The following is a 21,571-nucleotide window of genomic DNA, read 5'->3' on the forward strand; positions in this document are numbered from 1 at the left end:
AGCGGCAAAAGCATGCCCACCCGAAAAGGGGGAGTGGCCATTAGAAAAAGGGACGTATTCTCTAATTTTTATCGCCGTGGCAAAGGCAACTCGCACCCTTTGCGGCTAATTGGATTGACCCTTAACAGGGCAGAGAGAGGCAGATGAAACAATTAGCTTCATTGTGTACCCACTTAATAGTGGGAATCATGAAGTCAAGCCCACATTTTTAGTTTGCCAGGCCTTCCTTATCAGGATACAATCATCTGACCCCCCTCTCCCTGAAGTATGGTTGCCACTTCATCCCTTAAATAAGGGACATATGAACTACACAGATTCTGTGGCTGGCTGACTTCAATTCTCCATTTCACCTGGTTTTAATTAGCCACAGAACTTGTGTAATTCAGATGTGTCCTAAATTAAAGGGATAATCTGGTAACCCTAAAGCCAGATGGCAGGCTTGAAAAGTAGGCAAATATGTTGAAAGTACCACAAAACAACATGGGGCGGCACCATCAGTATATGTGTAGGGGTTGTGTGTATTAATGCAATCTCTGGGTGGGGAGGATAAGGTTATTGTTATCTGGGGGGTATATTGATATTGTGGGGGTGTAATAATTATATGGGCGTATATTTTTGTTATCTGGGGTTTATTGAAGTTATTTTGGGGTATAGTAATGCTTTGTTGGAGCTGATGTGATAATGTATTTTTCATATAAATACATGCACACATTTACATTTGCACACACAAACACAAATATGACCATGACAGTTATGATGTTGACATCGTTGGAAAGTGGAAATTGAACATATTGGCATCTGCAGAATGTATCTCGTGCCATGTGGAGCAAAAAGGAGAGTTATGGTGAAACTAACCCTTGTTAACTTTCTTTCTTCGAAGTCCATAGGGTCCACAGAGAGACAATGGGGTGTAGGTGGTACTTGGTGGAAAGGACATCAACAGCAAAGCTTTTTTCTGTCCCAGGATGCTCCGGTCCTTCCCCCTATACCCCGCCCACTGCCTGAAAACAACTGTTTTGTTAACAAGCCCAAGGCAGGAGTAGGATATCAGAGAAGGAAGACTGGTACACTGAATAATCACACTCTCACACAGAGAAGGAAACAAGTGACCAAGAGAAGAAACCCATAGAAGCCATGTGCGTCAGGGCGGGTGCCATGTGGCCCTTTTGAACTTCGTAGAAAGAGAGTTAACAAGGGTAAATTTTACCATAAAACTCTCCTTTTCTTCTTCTTCAGGGTCCATAGGGCTCCAAAGTGAGACAATTGGGATGTCCCAAAGCAGTTGTTCAACGAAGGCTGCGTTGGGGTCCCTTGTCCTGGCCCATTACATTGGAAGCTTGTGGTTGTGTTGTGAGGCCATTTGTCCACCAGGAGCTGAAAGACTTCTGAATGTAGAGACCACTTTCCTGCATGCACTTTGTGACGGCTGAGGAAATCTGCTTCCCAATTGAGAATATCCGGGATGAACACTGCCCGTGTGGTGGTGTACTGCCCATGTGAGAATGACGGACACTTCTGCCATTGCTGACCGACTTCATGTGCCTCCCTGGTGATTGAGGTAGGCCACTCCCGTGGCGTTGTCGGAATGTACTTGTACTGGCCTGCCGTGAAGAATATCCTGAGCCAGAGTGAGGGCTCTGTAGATGGCTAGGAGTTCCATGACATTGATTGGTAAGATCGCCTCTGCTGGAGTCCAGCGTCCTTCGAAGGAGTGCCACCAGGATAGGGACAGACAAACCTCCGGAGAGAGGCCCATCATCTGGGTCATCTGGGATCTGAGCAGATGGGGCAGCCCATTCCACTTGGAGAGGATCAGGTGTTGTAGGGAACTGAGCAAACTCCGCCATATCAAATGTGGACACCATGGATCCCAAGGTCTGCATTGCAAAGTGAATTGACACTTGGCGACTGTGGAGTAATCTGCGCACTCGGTGCTGTAGTGCAGAGATTTTGTCTGCGGTCAGGAAAATTCTCTGATCCTGAGAGTCCAGGAAGGCTCCCAGGTGCACCATTGTTTGATAAGGGGTCAGGGAAGACTTCTCCAGTTGATCAGCCAGCCATGCATCTGTAGAAAGACAATGGTTACCTGTAGATGGCGGTGAAGAATCTTTGGAGAGCTTGCTAAGAGCAAGAGATTGTCCAAGTATGGGAGCAGTCTGATCCCCTGACAACTAAGATAGGCCGCCATAACTGCCATGATCTTGGTAAAGACCCGTGGAGCTGTAGAAAGCCCAAAAGGCAGTGCTTGAATTTGGTAATGTTGCTGTAGGACAGCAAGCCAGAGATATTAATAGAAAAGCTGAATAATTAAAACTAAATAATTTTAGTCTTCTTTCTGGATTCACTACCCACTATCCACTATCCACTACCATGGCCCTGGGAAATAAATATCATCATCTGATGAGAAAAAACTTTTGACCACCTTTCAGAGATGTATATGATGCCGAGATATCAAGGATTGGATCCATCATAGGGATTTAAACACAAAAAGTTCCTTAGAGAGATGGTTCTTAAACAACATAGATTTGACATAGTTTTTACATTTGAACAAATGTGTGATTCCCCCACATATTCTTGGCAATCCCCAGAGCCGACCCTAGCCAAATTAGCTCCCTAGGCAACATTTTGGTTGGTGCCCCCCCAGATCCTAAAAAAGGGTGCGGCTTCATGGAAGGGGCATGGTCTTGCTTGCTGTGGAACTTCCCCCATTGTGCTGTGCTCCTCCCAGCACAACTCTGCCAGCACCCCTCACCCAGCAGTGCCCATCACTCAGCACAGCACCCCTCTCTTAGCACAACACCCCTCTCCCAGCACAGATCACAGCACAGTACCCCTCACCCAGCACTCCTGTCCCAGCAGAGCACAGATCACGGCACCCCTCACCCAGCACAGCACTGCACCCATCACCCCTCTCTCAGCACAGCACCCTGGTGCTACGCCCCCGCAAACTGCCTTTGGCTGTTCCACTGCTGCCTGCTCACTGTTTGCTGCTACCGGTGCCCCAGCTCTGCCTACCCCAAACGTTTGCAGGCCCTAGGCGGGTTTGGGTACCCATAGGCATTTGCTTAGTTTGCCTATGCCTAGGGTCGGCTCTGGCAATCCCCTTCTAATGTCAGCCTGGTCCTCGTATTATACCATTTGTTGTCAATTTAATTTAAATACCTCCTATTCTCTGTTTCTCCCTCTGATGGAGAAACCCGACTTTCAACAGGGTGTAGTGTCCTATCCGTTTGTAGCTTGGTTATATCATGGCTTCAGAAATGTTAAACACCTCACTAATACCACACAGAAGTTCCCTTTAACATTTGAGCATGTCAAACTACGTTTTGATTTTAATTTCTGGCTTACTAAAAACTACACCTGTAAAGTGCTCTCTTGTCTATTGCCGCAGGTTTGGATCAATCCATTAGATAATGGGTGTTAAGTGCTCAGGAAGAGCTATTTCATAATTGTATAAAATTCTCAGATTGCCTTATTTTAGGGGATGTAATCATGTGACCGGCGGCCGCAAGGCTACCGGTCACAATCCCAACAGTGGAATGCCAGCTAGAGATTTATGATAGGAGTCGAAATGCCAATGCCTATCATAATCCCGACTCCAGAATATCGAGGACAACATCCCAAACGAAGGTAAGCCCGGGGCACCCTTAGCGTTAGCCCCGGGGTGGGAGGGGTAGGATTAGGGAGTATAGCGGGGTAAGGTTTGGGGGTGGTGGTGGGGGGGGGGGGGCTTGGGAAGAGAGATTAAGTTTAGGCACCCCTAGGGGGGAGTGTTAGGCACCCCCTGGAGGGTTAGATTTAGGGAGTGGTAAGGGGGGTTGGGTTAGGCACCCCCAGGGTGAGGTTAGAGTTAGGCACCACTAAGGGGGGGGGTTAGGGTACTTACCTACCTCTGTCGGGATCTTGATCCTGTCGGGCAACAACCGCCGGCATTTCAATCCCATTCCTTATTTTAGTGGTGTATATACTGCAGGGGCTGACTATATGGCAGAGACATTTTCCGAACATTACGGAAAATACCCTCAATTATTGTCATCGTACTCTCGGCCTGATTCTGAGATTTTCGGAAAGCCAATATTTACGCAGATTGAGCGATTGCCATTTCGCATGTGCTGCAGGCTGAAATACAACCAAGTGACGTGTACAATGACGATTCCATGCTAACTATGCACACCAATAAAACTCAGTTTTGACGCCCAGACACGCCTGCGTTCGCAGCACCACTCCCCCGTTCACAAGCACCTTCCCGTTACCATCCACAAACGGCACTGTCACTCAAAGTAGCGCTCAGTCTTTGTGCTACGTGTGCACGATTCCCAAATGCAGTGACTAGTTCGTGCACTGCAATGCATATGCATGCGCAGTCGGGCGACAATCGCCCATATTAAGCGAGAAAGAGTTTTTTTCTTTTTGTCCTTTATGCACAGTCAGAGTTTTGGACCTAGCTCCACCAAATTTGGCATGTTGGTGTAGTTTGATCACACAAGCGCTAAAAATGAGGACACTCTTAAATTACACAGGTTCCAGGGCTGACTCCAGTGGAAATTGGCAGTCTGACAAAAACCTGTGAGAAAGCTACAAAAGTTTCCTGTTCACCACAGCAAACTTGATCACTCATGCAAGTTCATATTAAATCCAGAGCCTCTGTGTTTGCATGAAAGGGCATAACCAGGGGCGTAGAGAGCTAGCCCGGGGAAGGGGCGTGGCCTAATCGAGGCCAGCATGGTCACGATCCCTTAGAGGGAAAAACCTTTATGCAGCGTTGCTGCACACTGGGGAGGGCGCTGTGAGCCCCCCAGTCCGGTGCAAATCCAGGTGCGGGGGGGCACGATCCATGTGATCACTCCCCCTTACAAGCAGAGGAGACTGCAGCAGCAAAGAGTCTCCATTTGCAGCCCAGCACACAGCAGCGGGTTCTGGGCTGCTGACAGGTAAGAGGGAGGGGCAGCGCCGGACCCTGCTGGGCCTCTCCAACGACCCCAGGTAATTAGTACCCGCCTCCCTTTTGCACTCCAGGGTGTAACTAGAACTTTGTGGGCCACAGAGCAAAATCTTAAAAGGGCCCCAACAGAGGTAAAAACATTCATGTTATAGCACACAGACCCCATTCAGATTATGCCACACAGAGCCCATTCAGGTTATACCACACAGTAGTATCCCTTATACACATTATGCCACACAGTAGTGCCCCTTATACATTGTGCCACACAATAATGCCCCTTATACTACATAGTAATGCCCCTTCAACATTATACCACACAGTAATGCCCTTTACAGATTATGCCACATAGTAGTAGTGCCTCATATAACACATTATTCCACACAATAGTAGTGCCCCTTACACATTCCCCCCCCCCAGCAACTCACCTCCCCATGTCCCTCGAGCAGCCTCTCATCTCTCCCTGTGTGCCATCAGCAGCCAGCAGGTGTGGATTTGGGGCTGGGCCGCCAGCTCGCACACCGGTAGACATGTACATATAGCGCCAGCGCAATTTGAATCTGGAGCTGGTTGCAAGTCAATCGGAGCTTGCGGACCGGCAGCCAATCAGGAGCCGCCACTGCTGATTGGCTGCCAGTCCGCGACCTCCGACTGCCTCGCGACCGGCAGCGGTGTCTCTCTATGACTGCCTGCAAGTGCACCAGCTGTAATCAGCTGGCGGGCTGGCACCAAATCAATATTGCTGACACCAGTACCCCCCTCGACGGCCCTGACTGGACGGGCCAGCTTGTGTGCGTGACTAAGTTCAGGGAGAGTGGCAGGCCACAGAGGCAGCCAGGGCACCATAGCAGCTGCACCCCTTGCATCCACGGTAGTTCCGCCACTGTTTGCAAGCATTTTAGCAAACAGTGGGGTCCTTTTCAGGACCAATGGAATGGGGTTATAGACAAGGACAAGATAAAGGCTGCAGGTGTACTTCAGGGTCCAGTCTTCAACCTGGGTATCCCAGCAAGTTTTAAATATGGGAGAGTTTCATTGACACCTTTGCCTCCAAAAACAAAGCCCAGATTAAGAAAGGTTTTCAATCCACATTGTGGTATGAAACGAGACTTTTTCCGAATGACCCACCAGATGCTGTTTTGTGGTTATTTACACTTTACAATACCACACATGGACCCCCCCACACACACACACACACACTACTTCTTCCAGTCCTTCACTCTCTTACTGTTTACCTATTATTTATTTTTGTCTTTATCAAAGTTAAATTGTTTGAATATTTGCTTTGATTCAATATTGCCCCTATTGTTAAATATGCAATATTGTACCAATTTTATTGTCATGTACAGATGTGTCCTCATTTTTGCTGCAGTCGCACCAAACAGCCCCTCCTGGCATTCCTGGTCCCGTGAAACTCTGCTAGCACCCAGCATCTTTTTTTTGTTGCTGAAAATGCAATGCTACTAGGACGCACCAGGAGACTGTGCGGATTAATTTGATATGCAACACTTGTATATGTGTGCGCAACTGAATCTGTAAACAGAATTTGGCGTGGAAAAAAGCTGGGGCCGCTGCATCCTTGCACTTCGCATGCTGATTAAAAGACACATGTCAAATTAATCAGTGCAGTCTCCTCGTGCGTCCTAGTCACACGCTAGGCATATCGAGGCTAGATGAGCAAGGACACATCTGTATGTGTATTTCAAAAGGATAATGCATAATGCACCATGTCATCGGTCCCAAGTTGTCTAGAATTGGTTTGAAGAGCAATCTGGAGAGTTCGGATGAATGGTGTGTCCACCACGTTCGCCGGTCATGAACCCAAAAGAACATTTATGGGACTTGGTGAAAAGGTCCATTCGCAACCAAAATCCTGCACCTACAAATATCAGGGAGCTGTGGTAATCTATCCAGACGGCATAGGTCAACAGCTCTCAAGAGGTCAGAGTTAAAAAGAATATTGAGCTCATGTAACTTACACCATGTTATAGATAAATAAAATCAATCATGTCCATAGACAGTATCATTGCTATATGCTTCTCATATTACCATCTTAGTTTTATCTTAATGCAGAAAAGCATAATATATAGCAAATCTCATTATTAACCCATTTATCTGTGTATTTTCTTACCAATAAAAAAGGCTGCATTAAGTGTTCTTGCACTACATGCCCCTATCTTTTTGAGATGGACATTCTCTTTGACTGCTGCTTTCTAATAGCGCATTGTATTGTCTACATCAGTGGTTCTCAAACTCGGCCCTCAGGACCCCACACAGGTCATGTTTTCCAGATCACCCAGCCGGTGCACAGGTGTATTCATTACTCACTGATAAATTTTAATAGATCCACAGGTGGTTATAATTATTTCGCTTTTGATTCTGTGAAGAGACCTGGAAAACATGCACTGTGTGGGGTCCTGAGGACCGAGTTTGAGAACCTGTGGTCTACATTATGTTTCCCTTGTAGCGTTTCCTTTTATTATGGTTTCTATGGGGATGGGGGTGTGCACACTAGTGATGCTCTGGCCTGGTCAGGTGCTGTACCAGCCTTAATGACGTCATGCAAATTGTGCGGTCTGCCGGTGGGAGATCCAGTTTCCGGCAATTGGTGCCCATATGGTGAATATGGCTTTTATAAAGGTAAGATGTTACACTGTATTTGTTATCCCGATGAAAGTGCTGCTATATTAAAGACTACTGAAACATTCACATACAGTACATGCCGCTGTCAGTGCCAAGAGTGCCACACCATTTGGGACTATATATATATATATATATATATATATTTATTGTGATATGATCGGGGTAGGGGTCCCTCTCCTGGGGTAGATGGACACCTCCTTACACATAGCAACTAGGAAACAGCATTAGTCAAGGGTTTTCGTGCAAGCTGGTCGTTTTTATTGTGTGACACCAATAATCAAACAAACAAAACATAAATATACACCCTAGCCCCTCTGGGCACTAACTAGACAGGTAACTCTCTCTCTACATGTGGCAGGGCCTACTGCCTTACCACAAACATCTTTTTTTTGTTGCTGAAAATGCAATGCTACTAGGACGCACCAGGAGACTGTGCGGATTAATTTGATATGCAACACTTGTATATGCGTATGCAACTGAATCTGTAAACAGAACTTGGCATGGAAAAAAGCTGTGTCACAGTGTCTCAGAACAAAACCTCAGTGTCTGTGCTCCCCAGGGTGTGTGAGACACTGCATCAAAACTCTTACACAGCTATCTTGAGCCATTTCCAGGTGTAAACCCTAATTAGCCTGGTCTCAGGCTGAAAGGCCTAACACCTGAAACGGCCCTGTGAATGGAGCCCTCCCTGCTCTCTCACATCCACACCCCCAGGACTCATTCTCCAGCTTTTACCAAAAGCCGACCCTCAGATCTGTTTGTAAAACAGACTTTTCCTGGCGGTTAAAATACATTACAGGAATCTGGGACACATATACACGCCATCCCTAACTTCTCTAGTGCTCCTATTACAAATATATATATATATATATATATATATATATACACACACATATATATACACATATATATACATATACACAGTCAGGTGCATAAATATTGGGACATTGACAGAATTTTCATATTTTGGCCTCTGTTCACCACAACAATGGCTTTGAAATGAGACAAACAAGATGTGCTTTAACTGCAGACTTTCAGATTTAATTTGAAGGTAATTACATCCAAATCAGGTGAACGGTGTAGGAATTACAATGGTTTCTATATGTGCCTCCCACTTTTTAAGGGGCCAAAAGTAATGGAACAAACTAAACAATCCTAAATCTAACTTTCACTTTTTAATACTTTGTTGCAATTCCTTTGCAGGCAATTACAGCCTGAAGTCTGGAACGCATAGGCATCACCAGACGCTGGGTTTCATCCCTGGTGATGCTCTGCCAGGCCTCTACTGCAAATGTCTTCAGTTCCTGCTTGTTCTTGGGGCATTTTCCCTTCAGTTTTGTCTTCATCAAGTGAACTGCATGCTCAATCGGATTCAGTTCAGGGGATTGACTTGGCCATTGCATAATATTCCACTTTTTAGCCTTAAAAAACTCTTTGGTTGCTTTTGCAGTATGCTTCGGGTCATTGTCCATCTGCACTGTGAAGCGCCGTCCAATGAGTTCTGAAGCATTTGACTAAATATGAGCATATAATATTGCCTGAAACACTTCAGAATTAATTCTGCTGCTTTTGCCAGCAGTCACATCATCAATAAATACAAGGGAACCAGATCCATTGGCAGCCATACATGCCCACGCCATGACACTACCACCACCATGGTTCACTGATGAGGTGGTATGTTTTGGATCATGAGCAGTTCCTTTCCTTCTCGATACTCTTCTCTTCCCATCACTCTGGTACAAGTTGATCTTTGTCTCATCTGTCCATAGGATGTTGTTCCAGAACTGTAATGGCTTTTTTAGATGTTGTTTGGCAAACTCTAATCTGGTCTTCCTGTTTTTGTGGCTCACCAATGGTTTACATCTTGTGGTGAACCCTCTATATTCCCTCTTGTGAAGTCTTCTCTTGATTGTTGACTTTGACACATATACACCTACCTCCTGGAGAGTGTTCTTGATTTGGCCAACTGTTGTGAAGGGGTTTTTCTTCACTAGGGAAATAATTCTTCTGTCATCCACCACAGTTGTTTTCCATGGTCTTCCGGGTCTTTTGGTGTTGCTGACCTCTCCGGTGCGTTCTTTCTTTTTAAGAATGTTCCAAACAGTTGATTTGGCCACACCTAATGTTTTTGCTATCTCTCTGATGGGTTTGTTTTGATTTTTCAGCCTAATGATGGCTTGCTTCACTGATAGTGACAGCTCTTTGGATCTCATATTGAGAGTCGACAGCAACTGATTCCAAAAGCAAATGTCACACCTTAAAAACTGGGAGGCACAAATAGAAACCGTTGTAATTCCTACACCGTTCACCTGATTTAGATGTAACTACCCTCAAATTAAATTTATGCACCTGACTGTATGTATATGTATGTATGTGTATATATACAGTCAGGTGCATAAATATTGGGACATTGACAGAATTTTCATATTTTGGCCTCTATTCACCACCACAATGGCTTTGAAATGAAACAAACAAGATGTGCTTTAACTGCAGACTTTCAGATTTAATTTGAGGGTAGTTACATCTAAATCAGGTGAACGGTGTAGGAATTACAACGGTTTCTATATGTGCCTCCCAGTTTTTAAGGGGCCAAAAGTAATGGGACTATCAACTCAAAAGCTATTTCATGGACAGGTGTGGGCTAGTCCCTCATTATTTCATTATCAATTAAGCAGGTAAAAGGTCTGGAGTTGATTCTAGGTGTGACATTTGCATTTGGAATCAGTTGCTGTCGACTCTCAATATGAGATCCAAAGAGCTGTCACTATCAGTGAAGCAAGCCATCATTAGGCTGAAAAATCAAATCAAACCCATCAGAGAGATAGCAAAAACATTAGGTGTGGCCAAATCAACTGTTTGGAACATTCTTAAAAAGAAAGAACGCACCGGAGAGGTCAGCAACACCAAAAGACCCGGAAGACCACGGAAAACAACTGTGGTGGATGACAGAAGAATTATTTCCCTGGTGAAGAAAAACCCCTTCACAACAGTTGTCCAAATCAAGGACACTCTCCAGGAGGTAGCTGTATATGTGTCAAAGTCAACAATCAAGAGAAGACTTCACAAGAGTGAATATAGAGGGTTCACCACAAGATGTAAACCATTGGTGAGCCACAAAAACAGGAAGACCAGATTAGAGTTTGCCAAACAACATCTAAAAAAGCCATTACAGTTCTGGAACAACATCCTATGGACAGATGAGACAAAGATCAACTTGTACCAGAGTGATGGGAAGAGAAGAGTATGTAGTAGGAACGGAACTGCTCATGATCCAAAACATACCACCTCATCAGTGAAGCATGGTGATGGTAGTGTCATGGCGTGGGCATGTATGGCTGTCAATGGAACTGGTTCCCTTGTATTTATTGATGATGTGACTGCTGACAAAAGCAGCAGAATGAATTCTGAAGTGTTTCGGGCAATATTATATGCTCATATTCAGTCAAATGCTTCAGAACTCATTGGACGGCGCTTCACAGTGCAGATGGACAATGACCCGAAGCATACTGCAAAAGCAACCAAAGAGTTTTTTTAAGGCTAAAACGTGGAATGTTATGCAATGGCCAAGTCAATCCCCTGGCCTGAATCCTATTGAGCATGCATTTCACTTGATGAAGACAAAACTGAAGGGAAAATGCCCCAAGAACAAGCAGGAACTGAAGACATTTGCAGTAGAGGCCTGGCAGAGCATCACCAGGGATGAAACCCGGCGTCTGGTGATGTCTATACGTTCCAGACTTCAGGCTGTAATTGCCTGCAAAGGATTTGCAACAAAGTATTAAAAAGTGAAAGTTAGATTTAGGATTGTTTAGTTTGTCCCATTACTTTTGGCCCCTTAAAAAGTGGGAGGCACATATAGAAACTGTTGTAATTCCTACACCGTTCACCTGATTTGGATGTAATTACCCTCAAATTAAATCTGAAAGTCTGCAGTTAAAGCAAATCTTGTTTGTTTCATGTCAAAGCCATTGTGGTGGTGAATAGAGGCCAAAATATGAAAATTCTGTCAGTGTCCCAATATTTATGCACCTGACTGTATATATAATGTATATATGTTATTGCCTACAGATGTGTCCACATACACCTATCCTCAAAATTGTACCAAATACCCCTTGTGATGTGCCCCAGACTTTGCTACATAGCTGCACCAAAACATTAAGCCTAGATACCTAGGATACTATAAGCGAACTAAGACACAAAATTTAAGAAAAACTAGCAAAATGAAGGAAAAATCAGCAAAATTGAACAAAAAGCAGCAAAAGTGAGGAAAAAGTATACAATCTAGGTTAAACAGGTAAAAGACAGGCCTGATACGAGTGAACCTTGCCATGCATCATTACGCTTAAATGTTACTTTTTTTGACCCAAAGGAATTTGTATAAAGTAATCCTAAGTGGGATGTAGTCAGCATCCCAACGGTCAGGATGCTGGCTGTCGGAATCCCGGCTATAGACTCTCAACCGCTGACATCCTGACGGTGAGGATTAGGGTTAAGTTTAGGGTTAGGCACTAAGGGAAGGCTTAGGGTTAGGCTACGGGAGGGGAGGGCTGTGAGAAAGGTGGGTTCGAGGTAGGTGGAGGGTTAGGGTGACTAACCAAATTCTGTTGGTATTCTGACTGTCTGGATGCCGCTGTCTGTATTCTGACAGTCGGCACCTGACCGTCAGGATCTCGTACACAACCCTCTTAAGTACATACCTAGTAGACAATTTACGAAGTCACAAAACTGAGGGAAAATAGCACAATGAAGGACAAATATAGTAAAATTGAGGAAAAAGTAGCACAATGAAGGAAAAAATAGTAGAGTTGAGGAAACAGTACGCAGCACAGGAATCGTGCCAGGTATCTCATGCCACATGGCGCAAAATGGATATTTGTAGGAGGACACATTGTATTCCATACTTTGCCGAAGAGCTTTCTACAACCCATTTGATTGTCACATCACATAAAATAATAGCTTCTGGTCTTATTTTCTTCAGGATTGGTGGTTCAGAGAACTGACAACAGATTTGTGGCTGGAAGTAGCATCAGATATGTCACTGCTAGAAAATTATACTAGTGCAGATTCAGAAATCTTCATCCACAGGAGGTTTCTGCTGAAGCCATTGCTGTCCCTGTCTCAGTCCCAGGTCCCTGAGTAACATACTAAATATGAACCGTCCTAGATCCATAAGTAGATGCATTAATAAAGAAAGTTCTCAAGTCTTCGTCCTGGTGTGGCTAGTGTGTCTTTCTCCTTCTCTCATGTAGGTGATGTGGAGTCCTTGGCTGATGTGTCGCTAAGAGAAAAACGCTAAACAGTTGAGAATGGAAGTCTTGTCCACCTTCAATTATATCTCCTGCAGCGCCAGCTGTAACCGCTGTATTAGATTAAGTACATAAAAGGTTGTAGATGCTATAAAAAGCCCTGCAGCTTTGCTGTTTCTATTTTCTGAGCAACTTTTCCCCACAACTATTCACTTATAAAGTACAACGGATGTGCACAAATGCTTATCCAAGTTATCTTTTACACTACGGGACTGATTCAGAGTTCACACAACGTTTTTGCAGATCGAGCTTTAGCACTGCACATGCTCCGTGGCAGAGCGTCTGCAACTATCGCCAGTTCAGAGTTATACGCCTCTCAGTGGCATCGTTACTTGTGGCTGAATGGCTGGCTATGTGTACTGAGGACTTGTGTGGTATACTGAGTTAAGTCCAATTTTGAACAGATCTCTTGCACCATTTGCTGGTGCAAATACGCCCCGACAGTAATGACCAATACTTTGACAAGTGGATGGATGGGGACATAGAGACGTGCAACTCAAAGATCCACATTTATTTCTGCACACAGAATGCAGTTGCACAATCAGAACATTTGAGGTTGACAATTAATTTCTCTCTTAATTTACAGAGGTAGCGGAAATGTTTATGGCTGACCAATGTAACAGCAATGCATGCAAACAAAGTAGCTGCTTTTAAACCAGGGATGATTTTCATGATCCTTTTGTTTTTCCAAACCAATTGTGTACAACCCACGAACTTTGAATTCATTTGTAGAGAAACATATACGATTTAAATAAAGTATATTATTAAATGTAAAGTGAACAATAGATTTAGAGGTGTTATTTGGGTTACTACATGAGAATCTTGGGTACAACTGTTGAAGACATAGAGTTGATCCTATTTGCCTAGATCCACATGCATGATCTGCAAAATGCTCATGCACTAATGGAACAAACAAATAAGATTCAGAATGGATCTAGACAGCAAGATCACATATCCCAGTCATATTCGGGGATGGACATTCGTAGTTCACTAGTGCCCCTGGTTGTGACAATTTGCATTAGATTTGGGGAATTTTAACAGTGCCCGGTGTTTGCTTGCAGACAGAGGGCCTGATTCAGAGCCTCGCTCTGAATCAGGGCGTCTTTTTTTTTTTTATGGAGCGGCCTCCCGGCCGCTCGCATTTCTGTGGGTTACCACCCACAGCTAATGCGAGCAGCCATGATGATGGTCGCGATGGTCTACCATCGGGCTTGCGACAAGACCCTTGTGGTAGGGTCTTGTGGCCGCAAGCCCCAGAGAGCTTTCAGCTCAAGCAGAGCCGAAAGCTCTCCCACTGACATCACTTGTGATGTCAGTGGAGCCGCCCCCAGACGGTAGGCGTTCTCATGAAAACGCCTCTGTCTGGGCAGCCACCCCCCCGACCCGCCCACCAAAGGGAGCGTGCTATCACTCAACATCGACAGCACGCCCCCTTTGGTGCGAGACCAGGAGCGACGGAGTGCCCGTCGCTATCCGGGTCTCGCGCATGCGCACGACGGAGCCGGCTCAGTCGTGCGCATGTGCTCTGGGCCACCATCGACCCGGTTGCGAGCACTCAGCGCTTGCGACCGGGTCTGAATCAGGCCCAGAGACCTTATTACCAATCATTAATCTTAAACGGAGAGTGATTTACAGCTCTATAATTCACTAGTCTGATCCTCTATAGGACACAACCATCCAACCTGACAAAGCCACAACCATGCAAAGGGTAAACATCCAATTTCCCTGCAGTAATAGCAACATCATCCAGGATGTTCATGTTGACAGTGGTAACCCACCTACTAAAAATGAGGGAAACATAAAAAGAGGATTTTTGGTCACTTACCGTTGAATCTGGACACTGGACCATGGAATTGCAGGTTGGGGCTGAAGCTGGCACTTAAACTATACTGTAGCGTTAACACTAAGCTCCTCCCCACTGCAACCCCATCATGCCAGTACTTCTTTAGAAGAGTCCGGAGAGGAGTAGCAGTAACCCAGTGAAACTGTTAAAACCATAAAACAAACCAGAAGGGAAAAGCCGGTGAAGAACCAAAACTTTGGATGATTGAGCGTGAGGGAGGGAATGCAGTGCCCCACAGCCTGCTTAAGAGAACAGGATTCAACAGTAAGTGACCAAAAATCCTTTCTGGCAGCAAAGCTAGGGGACACTGGATTATGGGACTTTTTACAGCTGCCCCCAGGGGAGGGATCGCTCAGGTGCCTGAGCTGTACACCAAAAATGGGTGCCACCGGAGGCAAAAACCTGAAACAGGTAAAAATGTGTGGACAGAGGACCAGGTAGCTGCACGACAGACCTGTTCTGCCGAAATCCCAAGTTGTGCTGCCCAGGAAGTCGCCACTGCCCTTGAGGAATGCACTGACACCCAACCCGGTGCCCATCTCCCCGCACTAGAATAAGCTTAAATGATGACCGAGCGGAACCAACGCGCAGTAGTCCACGTTTATGTGCATTGTAAAGTACAAACAGATTACAAATAAAACATAAATAGCTACCTAAACCAAGGTCTGCGTAGCAGCCCATCCAAAATGTGCCCTACTCAGTTAGATACCTAAAGAAGACTGGCATGATGGGGTTGCAGGAAGAGGAGCTCAGTTTTAATGCTACAATATAGTTCAAGTGCCAGCTCCAGCCCCAACCTGCAATCCCATGGTCCAGTCTTCCCCAGCCTTGCTGCCAGAGAAATATACGGATAAAATTTATGGAGTTGATCCAGTAGAACTACTTTTATGTCAGTGAGTATTCTTTAGATAAACCTGATGTGGATCTGATGGTTTCTCAGATGGTTTAGTGAAGTGATAGTAATTCTTCATCACTGCATTTTGGCACATCTAATGGCTTAGGGATTTGCGGGTCTATGTACTAAGCCTTGGAGAGAGAATAAAGTGGATGAAGATAAAGTACCAACCAAATAAGCTCCCCATTGTAATTTTTCAAACAAAAACAGCCTGTAAAGTGACAGGAGCTGATTGGTTGGTACTTTATCTCTCTCCAAGGCTTAGTACATAGACCCCTTAGTGTTCAAACATTAAATATCATTCCCAAATTTACTGCTGATGACATTAATGGTATGGCTGTAGAAACAAGCATTCTAAAAGGCAATCTTTTTTATTATTTTTTTAAATGTCATTTAGCCCGTGGTTATTATGCCTCCTAGCAGTTATCCTTGCAGATCTACGGCAGTGTATAAAGTACATATTTAATCAGTAACATAAGGCAGAGCAAAGATTCCATTGTCATAAAAACCTGCTCCCTTTGACTTGTTATCCTCAGCTGCTATACAGCCCACACTTTATTACAACACAACTTATTATGTAATAAGACAATAAAGAGAGGAGGGAACTGGTCATCACAATCTTGTCTAACATTACAGATAATCTCTTTAATTAGAATTATACAATGGTACAAAATATGCAATATACATTTCTATACAAAACATTGCAGAACGATGTGACTATTCAGACTAGTTAGTGGTACACAACAGTTATAGCAATGGGTATCCAGCAGCGATAATGACCCCATGTAAATAGTAAAGAGCAGTCTTATGTATTATTTCAACAAGCCTTGTTAGTCACTTCATTCTTATTATGTTCAGAAAAAAAAAAAGTTGCCGTCACGTTAGTTGTATATACAGTGTTACAGAGACACCTGTACAATGTGTATCTCCATTCCATCACGCTGTGTATTCTATTCATCTTCACGGCATCACAAAAAAAGTCATAATCCAGTGCAAATCCAGGTTAGTCCGCGGCCCACGCATACATACGCAAGACAACCCAATTTATATGTATCTATAAATATTTACATGTATTGAAGCGAATATTTAGCCAGATGCACATAGACAGTTCATAAACATGTTTCCTCTCCAAGCATTTCCTGGTCAACAAGAAATCATGAGGTGGGGAGAGGTCTATATGTAGACCATTTCTTCAGAAGATGGCTAAACTTTACACCTGCAGGAAAAAAAAAGTTAAGTGCTGAGTTCTAAGGAAACACAATCTGAGAGATACAAATCATAACAGAGGGCCTGATTCAGAGCCGGACGCTATTTGCGCTCGCTCGTTTAGAAAAAGGGGCCGGCTATTTCAATTGAGCGCTCGCTCTTTGCGGTCTGTTGACGCCTCTATGTCTGAGCGAGCGAACGAAACATGCGCTCGCTATTTTGTAAAGACGCCTCCTGGCCGCTCGCATCATACGTCATCTCCGCTATTTATTAGATTAATCGAGTACATTGAAAGGCGTCTGAACTGCTCGCAGTGCTTGTGGTTGGATTTTCCTACCGCAATCATGCGAGCAGTTCAGGCTAACAGACAACCAAGTGACGTGGCCGATGACGCTGCTTTGTTAATTATGCACACCCTTAAAACGCCCGTTTTGAACGTTTGCCACGTCTGGGTTCGGATCTCCACTCCCCGTTTTCAAGCACCTTCCCCTGTTACCACCCACAAACGCCTCATCCTGTCACTCAAATTAGTAGGCACTCGCAATTTTGTGAACACACGTTTTCCGACCGCACTGACTGGTTGGCGCATGTGCATTACGATCCATACGCATGCGCAGATGTGCGAACATCGCTCGAAGTGAACGAGCGGCCGCTTACAAGCGGTTCTGAATCAGGCCCAGAGGACACATGTTACCTTCTGTGTCTGGGGTGGAAGTTCATCTTCAGAGCCCTCCTCTGGCACAGTTTCTGGGTGCCTGGTGGTCTGTGCATCTTCACTCCACCCACCCATAGGTTGCCTTGCTAAATTAGAAGCGGCTCTTTGCACAGATCCAAAATCTAGGAAGGATAATATTCATAATTCTAAATAAAAGAAGACTTTACAAATGAAGAGAGAGCAGGAAAAATGTAATCACCAAAGATGGATTAACTGTAATGTACACATTTCATGGAGCCTGGCACAAAAACTGCTGGTACAAATCTCAAATTCCATTGTATGGTTCTACTTGTGCGCTTAGAACTGATCATTCTAAGCTACAACCTGGAGCCTCCTTCACTAGCTCAAATAGCTCTTGGTACCAAACAAAACAAATATAGGACATTCCAGGTGCCTGTGGGTGCTGGTTTCACTGCTGGTGCAATTTTATTTCTATAGCCCAGCTAAAAACAAGAGTGGTGGTCCAGGGTCCAAGCAAGGTGGTCCTTGTTTTTCCTAGATTAATTTACCTGGCGTCTAAGACCTGCCATTAAATGAAGATGTCATATACAGTAGGACAACTTTAATGTTAGTAACCCATACATATTTTGCTGCTGAACCGGAGCTTCCTCAGTGCATGAATGAGTTTGGACTCATTGTTGGAACCTCATGCTGCAACACCAAATGTAGTGCCACAGTACCTTCTTAAATATACAAACTACCTAGCAGAGTTTTGCAGTTATGACTGAGATGGATTAACTGTAATAGATACCTTAAAATACATACTGACACAGGGAACGTAATTCACTCCAAGCTCCTTTAATCTCCAAATGAGCATGTGTGAAGACCATTTGATATAAAAACATAGGCTCATAAAGCATATAATACTGAAAAAGATACACCAATGACACCTTCATATCATCATTATCTGAAATGGATCTGAAGGCTTCCAGCATAGGATACATCAACAACAACCGGATCAACACAGATATGAGACACAAGAGCTCATTCAGAGTCGGTCGTGAGCGCTAAGCGCTCACAACTGACTCGATGTTGCCCCACAGCGCATGCGCACGACGGAGCCGGCTCCGTCGTGCGCATGCTCGAGACCCGGCTAACGATGGGTACTCCGTCGTTAGGGGTCTCGTAGCAGACGGGGCGAGCTGTCGATGTTGAGTGACAGCTCGCCCCGTTTGCTGGTTGGGCCAGGGGCATGCCCGGCCAAACGGAGGCGTTCCAGTCGGAACGCTTGCCGTTGGGGGCGGCCCCACTGACATCATTGCTGATATCAGTGGGGAACTTCCTGATCGAACAGAGCAGGAAGCTCCCTGGGGCTTACGATTGCCCAGACCCTACCCTAGGGTCTGGTCGTAAGCCCCGAAGGTCGCGATGGTCTTGACCATCGCGACCATCACCCATGTCGGTCGTTAGAGCTGTGGGTGTTAACCCACAGCTTAACGATCGACAAGGAGGCGGCCGTTCAGGATGCAAGCGGCCGCTTGCATCTAACGACCGCCTCTGAATGAGGCCCACAGTCCCAGAAGAATAAACTATCTGTATATCACCTTATACACTGATAAACTGAAGATGCAATCAAAACTACACTACAAACTCGTAGACAGCAACAATTATGACCTCAGTAGCAGCTGCTACAAAGAGGCATGGTTGAGGAACATACTGTAACATGGTTAAAGAAGAACTGCACCAAAAGAAAAGTTGGCATATCTCTTTCTCATGGAGTGGGTGGAGGTCGCTTTGGAAAGGGAGAGTAAATTGCCCTTTTCTTTGATATCTGGGAGAGTTACACAGATTCCCTTCCAGACCATACGAGACATTGGCTCATGAGTTGCCTTCATAACACAACCTGGTATGAACTTCAGATTATTGCTGGAGACCCCCGATTAGACTTTCTTAGGATAATCTATTGTTGGGGGTATGTTTTTTAAAGATTTTTTTGTTTCTCTCCCCTTTTTTTCTCTGGACCCATCCCAGGTCTATGATAAGTGGGAGGGAGCTCCCTAGGTCAGACACAGTACTTGTTAAGATCTGTATTGAACACTTTGTTTATTCATACTGTATTTGTTCTCTGTTGGTTTCTATAAGCTGATTAGCCACAATGATAAATCATTAGCTATGTTTTTTTTTCCAGTTTCCTTTCTATTGCTTAATTGGTTTCTGCTTTCTTTTCTGAATGTCCAGTGCCTTAAAAAAGAGAAATGAAAAAAGGAGAACTGCTCGGATACCACATTCTACAAAGAACAAGCAAAATGATGACACAGAGATTCAAGGATAATGAGAAATCCTTGATGTAAGCGTGTAAGAGTAGAAGACTCGTACAGAAAATTCCAATTATAAAAGTCAACCCAAAGACAAGATTATTAAATATGGAAAAGACACAAAATAGTTTATCACGCAATAAAACGCAGGCATCTACAAACAGGAGAATGAGAGTAGAGTAAAGAATACATAGGAACTCAACTAAGAAACTAAACGTGACAAACTTTAAGGCAAAAAGATACAGAGAGCTGCCTAGGACAGAGCTTCCTGAAATCAAGTGATACGGATTAGACGAGAGACAAGGATAGCAAATCGGGTCAAGCCAACGACACAAAAAAAAAGTCTAAATATATCAAAAGGATAAAGGAATATTAACTCACTAAGCAATAAAGTTATAACTTTCATGAGAAATAATGTATATGTGATCATAAGCAAATAAGAAGTTCAATACGTAGGAAGAACAAGTAGGTCCTAGGATATTAAAAGCAAGGATACAACAACACATAAACAACTTACAGAACAATAAGACACTGACAAAACACTTCAGAAGTACCAGAACAACCAAGTTCATGACGTACAACAATCAAGGGGAAATTAAAAAACTTTTATCAGGACTAGAAACAACATGGATCTGCAGACTAAAGCGCTAATCCCCAATGGACTATGGGCCTGATTCGGACCCATTCGCTAGGCTGCATTCGCACGTAGCCTGCCGATGTTTGCAATCTGCACATGCGTAAAAGACGCAGTGCGCGTCCGCAAACTAGTCCATGCGATCGCGAAGCGTTCGCACCATGTACATAGACGTCCCGCTAGAATGAGTGACAGAACGAGCCGTTTGTGGGTGGTGACAAGGGGTGGTCGATGGAAACGGGGGTGTGGTGGTGCAAACACAGGCATGTCTGTGCATCTTAATGCCGTTTCAGGGGCGTGCATGACTAAGACGCAGCGTCAGCGTACACGTCACATGGCTGAATTACACACAGCAGCACTCGCAGTGCTTGCGGTATGGTATGGTCAGCCACAAGTCCTGCGTATGGGTCCGATGTTACCGACTGTTTCACACACTTCCTGGAGATGACGTTTCTAACTAAGGGAAAGTGGGCGTCTTGTGACAGGCTGGTGGGCGTCTAAATACATACCGCGATCGCACGGGAAGACATAGTGGGCATGCTAATGTCTTGCTAGCGATCTTGGGATTTGCATACGGCTGCATGCGAACGCATCCTACTGAAACGGGTCTGAATCAGGCCCTAAATTTTGAAATAGGTCTCAGGAGCTTCTACTATCTATAGGCCAGAACAACTGTAAGAGAAAGTGAGACATGAATAATGAAGGGAGATCCATCACCACCCATCCTAATAACTGCAAAAGCACATCAGCAAAGTAGCTTTACAATAAATAGATAAATTAAAATCTGAGCATTTGTCCCAATATGCAAATGTTTCTTTTATGGTTTAATTCTCCATCCGCCATTTATTTATGTCACTGAAAGTGATGTCACTGCTACATTACAAAAAAGAGTTTCCATATTTTTTTTCTTTTACTTAGAAACACCGTGTAGGAGTTTGTGTTTGTGTGAGCTATGCATTTCTGTTATGTGTGCGCAGATAAAACTTATGCCTGTTTCCATCTGCAGATTTGTTCACATCTTACTATTACGATTTCCTAGTCTTAGAGGTGGATCAGACGTGGGAAAATGCGGGCAAGCTTAGGTCGAGTACAGTAATGGTGTGTTCTCATAAGTGCAATCAACACAGGCCCATGT

At 44.5% G+C, this 21,571-nt stretch overlaps 1 protein-coding gene across 11 annotated transcripts in view; it reads right to left on the reverse strand.

Moving 5' to 3' along the window:
* Positions 1 to 16,244: 16,244 nt before the first annotated feature.
* ATG9A (autophagy related 9A) overlaps positions 16,245 to 21,571 on the reverse strand; it is a 63,318-nt gene continuing 57,991 nt past the window's right edge. For all 11 annotated transcript variants that reach the window (XM_088472306.1, XM_088472311.1, XM_088472305.1 and 8 more), the window contains 2 exons: positions 17,527 to 17,669; positions 16,245 to 16,842 (listed from right to left, as the gene is read on the reverse strand). In XM_088472306.1, coding sequence (XP_088328432.1) covers positions 16,837 to 16,842; positions 17,527 to 17,669 — 149 coding nt within the window. In that variant the 3' untranslated portion in view covers positions 16,245 to 16,836. The remainder of the gene's footprint in view (positions 16,843 to 17,526; positions 17,670 to 21,571) is intronic.

The sequence above is a fragment of the Taudactylus pleione genome, unplaced genomic scaffold (assembly GCF_031769625.1).
Source record: "Taudactylus pleione unplaced genomic scaffold, aTauple2 ptg000122l, whole genome shotgun sequence".
In the NCBI taxonomy this organism is placed as follows: domain Eukaryota; kingdom Metazoa; phylum Chordata; class Amphibia; order Anura; family Myobatrachidae; genus Taudactylus; species Taudactylus pleione.